Source organism: Boleophthalmus pectinirostris, unplaced genomic scaffold (genome assembly GCF_026225935.1).
Source record: "Boleophthalmus pectinirostris isolate CB_2022bp ecotype Guang Dong unplaced genomic scaffold, ASM2622593v1 HiC_scaffold_22, whole genome shotgun sequence".
Classification (NCBI taxonomy): Eukaryota; Metazoa; Chordata; class Actinopteri; order Gobiiformes; family Gobiidae; genus Boleophthalmus; species Boleophthalmus pectinirostris.
Genome location: NW_026571190.1, coordinates 4,148,895 through 4,160,859, shown reverse-complemented (window position 1 = coordinate 4,160,859; position 11,965 = coordinate 4,148,895). Strand labels below are relative to the sequence as shown.

The 11,965-nt window shown below is 42.5% G+C and overlaps 1 protein-coding gene across 1 annotated transcript in view; it reads right to left on the bottom strand.

The window, feature by feature from the left end:
* Window positions 1-4,016: 4,016 nt before the first annotated feature.
* The window catches only part of LOC110153532 (collagen alpha-1(XI) chain-like), a 40,895-nt gene continuing 32,946 nt past the window's right edge, over window positions 4,017-11,965 (bottom strand). The window contains exons 44-68 of the mRNA XM_020917439.2: window positions 11,856-11,963; window positions 11,727-11,780; window positions 11,586-11,639; window positions 11,306-11,413; window positions 11,193-11,246; window positions 11,059-11,112; window positions 9,839-9,892; window positions 9,700-9,753; window positions 9,515-9,622; window positions 9,376-9,429; window positions 9,074-9,127; window positions 8,899-8,952; window positions 8,716-8,769; window positions 8,531-8,638; window positions 8,405-8,458; window positions 8,272-8,325; window positions 7,880-7,987; window positions 7,696-7,749; window positions 7,580-7,615; window positions 7,457-7,510; window positions 7,086-7,383; window positions 6,574-6,686; window positions 6,413-6,481; window positions 4,416-4,649; window positions 4,017-4,163 (exon numbers count right to left, since the gene is read on the bottom strand). Coding sequence (XP_020773098.1) covers window positions 4,017-4,163; window positions 4,416-4,649; window positions 6,413-6,481; window positions 6,574-6,686; window positions 7,086-7,383; window positions 7,457-7,510; window positions 7,580-7,615; window positions 7,696-7,749; window positions 7,880-7,987; window positions 8,272-8,325; window positions 8,405-8,458; window positions 8,531-8,638; window positions 8,716-8,769; window positions 8,899-8,952; window positions 9,074-9,127; window positions 9,376-9,429; window positions 9,515-9,622; window positions 9,700-9,753; window positions 9,839-9,892; window positions 11,059-11,112; window positions 11,193-11,246; window positions 11,306-11,413; window positions 11,586-11,639; window positions 11,727-11,780; window positions 11,856-11,963 — 2,193 coding nt within the window. The remainder of the gene's footprint in view (window positions 4,164-4,415; window positions 4,650-6,412; window positions 6,482-6,573; window positions 6,687-7,085; window positions 7,384-7,456; window positions 7,511-7,579; window positions 7,616-7,695; window positions 7,750-7,879; window positions 7,988-8,271; window positions 8,326-8,404; window positions 8,459-8,530; window positions 8,639-8,715; window positions 8,770-8,898; window positions 8,953-9,073; window positions 9,128-9,375; window positions 9,430-9,514; window positions 9,623-9,699; window positions 9,754-9,838; window positions 9,893-11,058; window positions 11,113-11,192; window positions 11,247-11,305; window positions 11,414-11,585; window positions 11,640-11,726; window positions 11,781-11,855; window positions 11,964-11,965) is intronic.

Sequence of the window (11,965 nt, the reverse complement as noted above, 5' to 3'; positions counted from 1 at the left end):
GCGAAGAGAAGAGAGTTAGCCAATTACACCAACTTACATCATATACAGTACACAGGAGAACAAAAATGTACGAGTAAAAAAAGGACATTCTCAGTTTTGAGCGTTACAATGTTTCAACAGTTATGAATAAAATGCTTTTGTAACATAGTCTATTCTATTTTTGCCACACAAACAAACAAGCAAACAAGCTCAGTCATATGAGAGTAGAGGAGGCAGCTGAGGGGAAGGAGTCTGTTCCGGACCTGGAACGTCTCCGGATCCCCCCGGAAGAACTGGAGGAAGTGTCCAGGGTGAGGGAAGTCTGGGAGGATCTGCTTAGACCCCGGATAAGAGGATGAAAATGGATGGATGGAAAAATGAATGAGCTCAAAAAGGTTTGATTCTGAAAAGTACAACCTGGACTAGACCAACAATAAATTCAGAGTATAGAAACCACCTGCTTGTCCCCATGTTGTTGTTTTTGATTCACTTATTTTCCAATTTTTGGTTTGTTTTTGGCATTAAACATATATCTGTGATGAAAAGCAGGTGACACAGGGCCAAGTTACAGGTTAGAATCAAACAATATCTCCATGGAGACAGGCAGGTGGTGAACCCTCAACCAGAAATTACATACTGCACCTTTAAAGTGTCCATCTCATGCAAAATAACTCTTTTCACACTGTATCTTCTGCACATAAACAAGCACAATTTGGGTTTTGGAACATCCATTACACAATAGTTATCTTAAAGTTATCTTACTAGTGATGGGCAAATGAGACGGAGCTCTGGAGCACGACTCGTTCTTTCTGAAACAAATTGCTCTGAAGCACTGCCACCAGCCGCTCATGTGACTAAAGTGTGGAAGTGTGGGTCCCTCCCCCTACTGCTTCGCTCTGCGTGTCCATCACTTCAGTGTATCGAAACGTTTCATTGGCTCAGTGAATGTTCCACTCTGTGATTGGTTCAAAGTGCTTCAGAGTGTTCAGCGCACTTCTGTGGTTTGACGAGCGCTAAACTGCTACAGTATAAAAGATGCAGCAATATTTGTTAAAAATGTTGGGTAGTGAGGAGTATTGTGTGAGGTTAGTGGTGATTTTGGTGACTTTTGGCGACTTTTGGCATTTGTTTCATTTTCCATGGCATCTACAAGTGGAAAAAAGTGATCCATGGTTTGGGATCACTTTGATCTAATTCCACCGAACAAGATCACCTACTTTCTTATTTACAGCTGCTATTTATGTTGCTCTTTACATATTATTTTAAATCATCATTATTATTGTTGTTGTTCAGTACGGTGTCGCTCTGCACAGTATTGTTTTACACTAACAACACTTAATCGATGCTGAGACACCTGCGGCCAATGGTTAAATTTGTCCACTAGAGGTCAGTGTTTCTCCAAGGCCTCAAACACGTCCAACCATTTGAGACAATATTGCGACTGAGGTGTCAATGCTTCACGAGGCTCCATTCGCCCATCAATAAATCTTACTGATTTCTTGGAGACAGTCACAGACCAGGAACTATGAAAGGAACTATGAAAGTCTGACTATTGCTCATCCCCCCGCCCGTCCTGAGAAAGCACAGGCTCCGCCCTCCAAACGTGATGTAGGCGACGAGTGAGCCGCCCTTCCTCCGCCCATCTCAGGGAGGGAGGGGGAGACAGACGTGCACCCTGATAATGGCAGGAATAAACTTTTATTCATCATGGAGATACAGCGCGTTCAGCCGCATGTGTTGGACCCGGAATCGGACGAGGACTTTGAGGAGCACGAAGCTCAAGCACCGCGTCCACATCAGCTGAACATTACTGATTGGTAAAGTATTAATAAACACTAGTAGATCAACTTATTATATCGTGTTCACTGCAGTGTAGAACAATGAGCTTCTGCTGTCGCTTTTGTTTAGGTGTTCATGTGGGAATTGTCAGACGATGTGCGGGGGAGGGGGGCAGGTGCGAAGTGCTTTCTGTTACGTCAAACGTGTCATAGGTGGAGCTGCCGTGTCATTGTTGTAGCAGCTTTAGTTTGTTATCACGTGGGAGGGTGGCAGAAATACACTGCAATTTGTTTTAAAAAATGCCAAATCAATCTAAAAACCACTTCGGCGACAAATACAAGGCCCACACATCACTCTTAGAAGGTAGAAAGCTCTGAAAAGTTGATTTTGCATGAGATGGACCCTTTAAAGATGTGTTCACTAAATCAACTCAAACTCAACTTACAGGATAATGAACTTACAAATAAAGTACAAAATGTTCTGCATATAAGAAAAAAACTAGTCAAATATAAAAGTAAATTCTGTACTTTTATTAAAATAACATTCACCTTCAATAAAAAAGAACAAAAAGAAATAATTACAGTTCAGTTATATAGAATTATAAAATACAAAAAAACAAGGCTTCACAATTGAATAGGCAATGTCCCAGATCCCCTTTACAAAGACTGCACTCCCAGTGGAGCCACTCATAGCACCGTCAACAACATATTATACATTAGAACAATCAACAACATGAGGTTTGATTTGGGACAGTATTTGTCCATCAAATATTGAGAAATGGTTTATTGCATGTAACCCCTTAGGCCTTGTTTGCACCAAGAGGACTGGCACAAGCACACTGCACAAGGAACTGAAGAGAAATAACAAAGAAATCAAATATTAAATAACTAAACTAAATACAGTATTATGATTCCCAATCATGTAATTCATGATTAGAGTTTTCATCGGTGCAGTGTGGTTCAATGCAGCTGGTCTGATGTGAGCACAGTGTTCAGTTTAAAGTGGGACTAAACCCCTAAACCCCGCCCACAACCACATTTCAAACAGAGCTGCTAAACTAGCAGTATGCCCAGTACACGAACACAGTGTACATGCCGCGCACGTGTACCTCGACCAAAAAGTCACTACACGTTGAATTTCTGCTAAATTCAAGGACTGTGATTGGTTGAGCCACAAAGACTACACTGACACGTGATTAAAATGTTTCACAACAGCGGTAAGTGAGAGAGGGGGTGGAGTTTGGAGGACTAAAGGGGAGAGTGAGGGGGGAGGGGTCTGGAGGACTAAAGGGGAGAGTGAGGGGGGTGGGGTCTGGAGGACTAAAGGGGAGAGTGAGGGGGAGGGGTCTGGAGGACTAAAGGGGAGAGTGAGGGGGAGGAGTCTGGAGGACTAAAGGGGAGAGTGAGGGGGGAGGGGTCTGGAGGACTAAAGGGGAGAGTGGGGGAGGCGGGGATCTGGAGGTATAAGGAACAGTGTGATTGGTCTAACAGGTATCCACACGTCAAACTCCACCCCTGCAGCCAGTGTTTGTATCAGAAACCCGTGGCTGCACTCAGGGCAGTCCTGTGTGATGTCATGTGGATGTGGAAATTGCAGTATTACTTAGTTTGCAATTAAGTTGCCAAAAAATCACTAAGAACAGTAGAAAATACCATTAAAACACCATATACACAGTTTAGTGGCGATAAAAGGATCTAGAGTTTAGTTCCACTTTAAATCCACATGTGGAGATACGAGCCGAACAGCAGAGGTGAAATCGTTTACAATGAGGTCAGAGGCTGGAGCTGCATGTCCCACTGTGATGCACAGTAGAAGATGGACCATCTAAACTCGAGCTGCACTAGTTTTGGACAGAGGCTCCGCGCATGTGCCTTTCATGTTCTTCTGGGCTAAAGGCAGTTAGTGTGAGCTTTGTGTGAGGGACGTTTTGGATGTAGCAGTGTTTTCTTTGTGCTTGAAGAAGCATACAGATGGCCTGTGGCTCTGTGCTCCCCCTGGAGGCCTGGAGAATCTGGGACACTACATGAGGCAGCTGCACTGAACTGACTCGTACCAGGCTGCTTGGTGGAACCAAAGCTGTTCTGGGAGAACCTCCATATCAACAGTATATCTCATATGTACAACATGACATCATTGTTGCCATAGATTTATGTGGCAAAAACAACACTGCTGAAGGTCAATCTGTTATAAATATAGGATTCAGTTCGTTCCCTGCTGGTACAAAGTGTCCATGGCTCTGTGTCCTTAAAGTTCTCAGCTTAACCATTGAAGCAGACAGGACCCACCTGGAACCCAAATTTCTGGTTTCCATTTCCAAAGTCAGAAACGGCCACATCAACGATGGGCAGAGAGTTAGAGTGAGGAGCGTCCAGTTCCAACACTGTCCTCTCCTGTCCCGAGCGACTCTGCACACACACACACACACACACACAAATATGTTTCCCTGGTTTTTGAGGTCTTAAGTCCAGACAGGATTTATGTCACGGTGACAGGATTTTTGTACCCATAAGGAAAGCAGATCCCCATGAGTGTTTACAGAATTAGATTTTAGTTATTGTTAAGGATAGTTCTGCATTATTAATTATTCTTGAAGTAAGAATAGGAAACAGCTCCTCAATACCTCTATGCTAGAACATATAATCATCTATTGATCTCACCTGACAGCCGTCGTACAGTGCATTGATGTAGTGCGTGTTCTCCTGTTTGAGCTCCTCTCCGTCGCTCCCTCTGAAGCGCAGTGCATACTGGTGGCTGTGGGTGGCGCTGTCGAGCCAGGCTGCCGAGTTGAGACAGTGGTAGGTGAAGCTCTGTTTGGCTGTGACGCTCAGGAGTTTGAGAAAGTTGAGCTGCACTACGTGGACTGGAGTTCCATCAGAGCCTGAGTAGGAGAACTGCAAACACCAGACACATGAGACAGGTCACAGGCCTGTGGACAGCTGGATTTGTAGTGTGGCATAACAATCATTTTTTATTGGATGAAAAATGACATCATCAGGGGAGTAACATGAATCTAGTTAAAGGACTGTTTGAGAGACAAGCAGGTTCATGAAATCTTACTATGGAAACATAACGTGGGGTTCTACAAGGGTCAATATTGGGATCCACACTTTTCATACTGTTATTAATAAACTATGTGTCTTTTAAAATTTGCAGTCTTTGCAGACCATTTGCAAACAGTATCATTTCAGGGGAGAATTTGAATTATCTTGTGGGAAAAATATCTAATACATTACAATTTTTAAACAATGAAAATGCAAATAAGATGGTTTAATGCAAATAAATTATCATTTAATCTGAAAAAGACCAAACTTTTGTTATTTGAAATTTGAAAATTGGAAATTTAGTACAACAAAACTGGAAAATCACACATATATAAATTAGAAACAAATTATTCAATGTAATCGCAATTATATACAAATATACTGTATATACAATACAACTGGCTGATAATGCTCTACGTAACCTACTATACTGAGATTTGGGGCAATACATATAAGTCTAATACAAATCCAAACTTTAATTTGCAAAAAAAGGCAATAAGAGCAATCACATTATCAATTTATAATGAACCAACCAATGGATTATTTATAAACCTTCAAACTCTGAAATTTTACAATTTAGTCCACCTTTACACTTTAATAATCATGTTCAAAGTACAAAACAGTCTCATCAGTCAAAATCATTACACTATATGTTCAAAACCCAAAATAGTCAATATGAGCTCAGAGGTACAGCCATGTTTATCAAAAAGAAAATCAGAACTAACATTATGAAATTTTGGAAATCTGTTGAAGGGGTGGAGCTCTGGAACCACTGTACAGAAAACCTCAAATTGCGCACCACTCTCTTCCATTTTAAAAAGAAGTTAAAGAAGTTTTGGGCAGATACATGAATTTGTTTGTTTCCTCTTGCTGTATTTATGAATCTGAACTGGTGTCAAGATGATACTCTGATAAAGGAATAAAGAGTAAGCATAATAAGCTCAAGCTTCAGCCGACACCTTTTCAGTCTGTGTATGTTAAATATGTTAAATATGACTATCTGTGAAATAATGTCAGAATATACCTGTGACCGAAATGAATCAATCAATCAATATTCTAAGGTATTGTCACACTGTTTTAGTTGTGTGGGGGTAAGATTTCTAAAAACAGAAAGCTACCACTATTCCCCTTTCAAACCAAGTAGATTTTCTATTTGTTGAATGGTTGTGTTGAATGTGTGTGATATGTGGTATGGTGTGGTATGATATGAAGTTTGAAATCAATTCTCAATCAAACATTCAAGTGGAAAAACAAAACATTATTGATGCCTCATAAAATGATGGTCTAACATGAGACCTGAGGTACAAGTTTTACTGAAAGAAATGTTTGCCTCTTCAAGACCTATGTCCCACTATGCACCCACTCTACCATTAGTGTTTGTCTTTGCTGTGACTAACACAAATTCTACGTACTGTTTTGTTTTTCATTATCTGCTGTTTGATTTCACATACAGTAAGAAAAACAAACTTAGTCTTCTTAGATGCTGTGGCATTGTTCTACAGATCATTTCTACAATTTTCTTTTACATTTGTAAATGCATTCATTTATTGAAAAAAAAAAGACAAGTCTTTTAAACTCATGTAGTGTTATTTTTGTAGACTACAATTCCGTACCTGTCTGCCTTTCCTGAAGTCACTGTACCATGAGCCAGGCTTCTCTCCTTTCCACGCTGCTAACTTCACCTGATCAGAACAAGAAATCAACCAAAATGGACCATGGATCCCCATTAATCCTACATAATAACACTAATATGAAGGGCAGCAGACAGACAAACCGACTGGAACTTCTTGTCTGGGGACAGACACGTCTCTCCCTGTGCAGTGAAGTTACAGAAGACCTTGAAGGCATCTCGGTGGCAACCCTGGTTTGGATCGATCCAGTAATCTCCTGGAAACACAAGCACTGGGTCAGAGGAGCATGCCACATATTACACAGCAATACAGTCAACAGTATTTACAGACATGTTTACACAACATGTGATCACTGCTGCTCTAATGCTACATGTCTAGTCACTAAAGCAGGACAAAGCCCCCTCAAGCTCAAGCGGTCTGTACAAAAGCTCTGTTCTCATTTTCATTGTAAAAAACTACATCAGTACAACTATACTAATATTTATTTATTATTATTATTATTTCAATCCATTGCAAATGCATGAAATAAGAAAACAGATCTGATGGTGTCAATGTCAGTAATTACACATGTGAGTTTCCTTTTGTGTAAAATGTGTATTGTGCAGTGGGTAGTATCATGTACACAATATTGTAACACACAGTGTGGTGTGAGTACCATTGGGCAGCTGGGGCTGGAGCAGCCATAGCTCTTTACAGGAGCGGGCTGGGCTCAGGTAGGTTCCCTGTGGGTTCCTCAGGCCCTCAACATCCACCTTCATGGAGGACAGAGAGGCAAAGACCTCCTGCATGGCCTTCCCGCTCTTCTCGGGCTGGTCTGCTTGGAGCTCCTCTTCCTCTGCTGCGTTAATGGTGTCTGCCTCCTCTCCCTCCAGAGTGGTCCCGTCCACAGAGTGGTGGGCCCTGCGCCTGCGGCCCTGCTGAGGCAGAGGGGCGATACCTGCAGCTGTGGGGCCCTAGACATAAGGACACAGGTCTAAGCACCAGGACAGGATACATGCATGTGTTTGTCAACATGAGGGCACCCACTGGAAGTCCTGGAGGGCCTGCTGGACCGTCGTCCCCTCTTTGGCCCATGGGACCCTAAACAAAAGCATGAGTCTAAATGTGGCACAATAGAACTCACAGCAGTAAAAGTATAATGTGTTTTACCTGGTTCCCTTTGGCTCCCTTTTCACCGATGGCACCCTGTTGAGAACACAAAATATCATTATTATCACTTTCCTCTTTTGCATTCACTGATGTGAGGAAAAAGAGTGTGAACTCACAGAAAGACCAGTGGGTCCTGGAGGGCCAGGGGGGCCTGGGGGGCCAACTGGACCCTAATATCAACCAAACATAAAGCACATAGTTACAGCTACACTCTCTACACAGTTAACAAAGGCAAATCCACTAAGCACCTACAGGCTATAGACAGCTAATGCACAGCATACACATGTTTAGAGTCAGTACCTCCTCTCCTTTGACTCCGGGCAAGCCCTGGTTTCCTGGCAGACCTCGGTCCCCCTTCTCTCCACTGTCTCCTGGGGGTCCTATCAGACCTATCAATCCCCCATGGCCCTGTGCACAGGTACAATGAACATTAAGATAACATTTGATTCAATGTGATTCTCTATGATTTATTTGAATGGTTAATAGTCAGGAGAAAGAGGAATGGGTCTGGTTTGAAGGCTTGAGAGCTAAGACACCTCTGCAACAGCAGTGGTTTTGACCCACCACCCACACATATCTAGTCAGTCATCTCTAGTCTGAGTAGATGTGTTGTATAAGGCTGTGCTCTCACAGCACAGGCTGTGTGTAGTCTCTGAAAGTCTATAGGCCTCAGATGTAGGATAAAGTCTCACCTTGTCTCCTTTCCTCCCTGGGTCCCCCTTTAGTCCTGGTAAACCAGGTGGGCCCTGAGGAAAAGGAATACAAAGGAGCATGAATTACACATGGTTGGTGCACATGTTATACATGATGTATTGTAGCTCTTACCATAGGTCCTGGCGGTCCTGACTGGCCTGGAGGTCCGTTTAGCCCTTGTTCTCCCTGCACAGACAGAAGCGTGTTCTAATGCTGTAAACCATGTGATTGTTTGATGTGAGTTCGATGAGCACTGACCGCTGGTCCTGGGATCCCTCTGAGGCCCTGGGGTCCTGCTTTTCCTGGGCGGCCCTGTCCCCCCACAGGCCCTGTCTTTCCCAAAGGCCCCTCCAGTCCCAGAGCACCCTGTAATACACAGAATAGTCTCTATGAGCTGCTTTGTGCATACAGCTGTGTCTATCACTCTAGGCTTTAGAACGCACCTTTGCTCCTTTCAGGCCAGGCTTTCCTTCTGGACCTGGTTTTCCCAAGTGACCCTGTGAAACATTTAACATGTTTACAACCAGAGTTGCCTATGCATGCTCTGTGGTAAAATGCTTTCAGAGACAAAATGAGAGTATAGATTCATTTCAAAATCCTTGATTCTGAATTAAAGTAAAACCCACCCTTCGTCCTGGGGCTCCAGGAGGACCTGGCTCTCCTGTAGCTCCTGGTGGTCCCTAAAACAAATGTAACATTTCTCTTATCATATGACCATGGAGGAATAGAACATTTAACTGAACAATAACCAAATATCATAGCTGTTATTTTAAAACATATTGTACTGTACTGTACACTCACAGCTTTTCCGGGCTCTCCTGTATCTCCTTTAGAACCTGGCAGACCGTCCACACCCTGCATAGACACACAGGCATGAGTATTATATATATATATATATATATGTATGTGTATGTGTATGTATATATATATATATATATATGTATGTATGTATGTATATATATGTATATATATATATATATATATATATATATATATATATATATACACATACATACATACATATATATATACATATATATATATATAAAACAGTTTATAGTGCAAGGGTTCAAGCAAATCAAAATACCACTCTTATGACTTACATTGGGCCCAGGCTCTCCCTGCTGCCCTAGATCTCCTGTGAGGCCAATAGGACCCTATGGACACAACAATACAATACTTACCTACAGTGCATTCATGACATGTACTTTTACAAATGTGCACTGACAGCCATAATCTTACAGCGTTCCCCTTTGGTCCGTCTTCTCCTGTGGGGCCCCTGGCTCCTGGGGGGCCAGCTGCTCCTGGTGCACCAGTGTCACCCTTCTCTCCCTGGTCTCCTTTCTCTCCCTGAAACACATTCAGTAACTCAGTAACTAGTACAAAGGAAACATTAAAAAAATCTGAAATCTTAAAAGTAAACGCACTGTCCTTCCAGCCAAGCCCACAGGCCCAGGGTCTCCAGCCTCTCCGTCCTCACCCTAAACACATCAGGTGTTTCAGCAACATTTAAATCATAAAATATGTGAGGACAAAGATATTTAGTTCTTGAAATTATTTGCTTACCTTTTCTCCAACGATGCCAGGCTGCCCGATCATGCCCGCACGCCCCGGTGGGCCCTGTGCAGAGGACATGTGACAGAACTGAGCACTCCACAACACACTTACTCTACTCACTAAAACACACTTCACACAATTATATTTACTACACAATCGATCTTAATTTTTATTGAGGTTATAATTTTACTTGCTCACTGGGATGATGACATAAGCAAAGGTAATACCATAAGAATGAAAACTCTTCAGTTATAACTCTAAAAAAAACTATTTATTCTATCATTTTCACCAAGTAATTTGACTGGCAAGGCCAGAATGATATATTTCTACAGGCATAGCAGTGTGGTCACCACTCCCTCTGTCACAAATCAAGCCAGATTCACACTCACTGAATCTGCAGAAATCCATCAAGCTTTTCAGTCCCCTGTGATATTTTTGTCCTTTGAGAAGCCATATTTGTTTTGATATGGTGGAGCATGGTGTCCTTGACTGAAAGGCTCACACTAGGACAAACTCGCCTAATCTCGTAATAACTAATGCATTTAGAGGTCATATATTTTGGATATGTATATTTGTTGAGGAATAGTTTGGATTTGTGTGGTCAAAAGTGTGATTTTTATACTTTACAGCACTGTATTACATAAATATATCTTAATTTTTTGGTCAATTTAAAAGCTCCCCTTTTGTAATTTTGTAGTCAAAAATAAGTCAGAAAGTGGGCTTGCCTCTCCACAAACCTGACTTTTACTTAGCCTGGAGGAAGGCCTCTTCCTGCGTGTCTCTATGAAAATATTGTTCCTCTGGCTATAACAAACTTCAGCCATCATCCAAGTATGGGTTTAACTTTCTATTTTCATGGAATCATGCAGGTCACGTATGATCTCCAGCAAGTTACACAGTGTGGCTTTAAACAAATTATTTGTATAACAAGGACTAAACAAATTAGTAACTTGAGTTTGCTGTGGCGTTTGTCCGGCCATCTTAGGACATTACTGTTGCTCAAGTCACAGCCCACAGGCCACATGACTAATGTCAAATATTGACCACTAAATGTAAGTAATACTGAGAAAACACTAACAACAGCCTAACCTCTGAAGAGGCCTCTGGGATGTGCCTGGTGTTTACACAGAAGTAAAATGGGTAAGCAGAGTTTTATTGTTCCAAAGCACTGTATGTTGGAGTGAGTATGTGTATGTATGTGGAGTAAAAACCATTTAGGTCTCACTAACCTGTCCCCCTACTGGACCTTGAGAGCCAACAGGACCTTGTTGACCTGGAAGACCCTAAAGCAGAAACAAAGTGCATAAGAACATGAGGTCAAAGCACTGAGTTGTGAAATGGCTTCATTAAATGGAGACTGCACCATGAGTCCGACATGTCCGCTCTCGCCCTTCTCTCCGGGAGTCCCTGGCATTCCCTGTCAACAAAGTCTGTGAAACTTATGTTCAGTGCCCTTGTCAGATAAGAATCTATTACCTGTAATCCGATGGGTCCTCGGGAGCCTTTGAAACCCCTCAGGCCCTCATCTCCTTTTGGCCCGTACATGCCCTGCTGCCCCCTTGGACCAGACAGCCCATCCACCCCCTAACATAACATAAAGACACATCTTCATAGTGTTTATGACATGACATTTACAAACTGTGATCTTCTGTGACTTATAAATATTTGATCCAACATTAATTGTATAAACGTTTCTAGCAAGCAATCCTAGAGCATGTGTCACTTATTTGTATTGTTCAGTTAGTTTTGCACTTACAGGAAGTCCAGACTGCCCCACAGGCCCCTGAGGCCCCGCGGGCCCTGGAGGTCCCTGTTAGACAGAGAGTGTGAATGTAACACATGATAAGACAGAGGGATAGAGAGGTTCTGTATACAATATACTGTCCAGTGAACTCACAGCTTCTCCTTTGTCTCCTTTGCTGCCCTTCTGTCCAGGTCCACCCTGCTCTCCCTGAAAAACAAAGCACCAGCATTTATTATCATTCACAGGGACAAGTCCTACACCCTGAGGATAAATATACTTTACCTTGTCTCCATCATCTCCTGGGGGACCTGCGGGGCCTGTTGCCCCGGGCATGCCCACAGGACCCTGCTCTCCATCCTGACCTGCAGGTCCAATGGGTCCGCTCGTGCCCT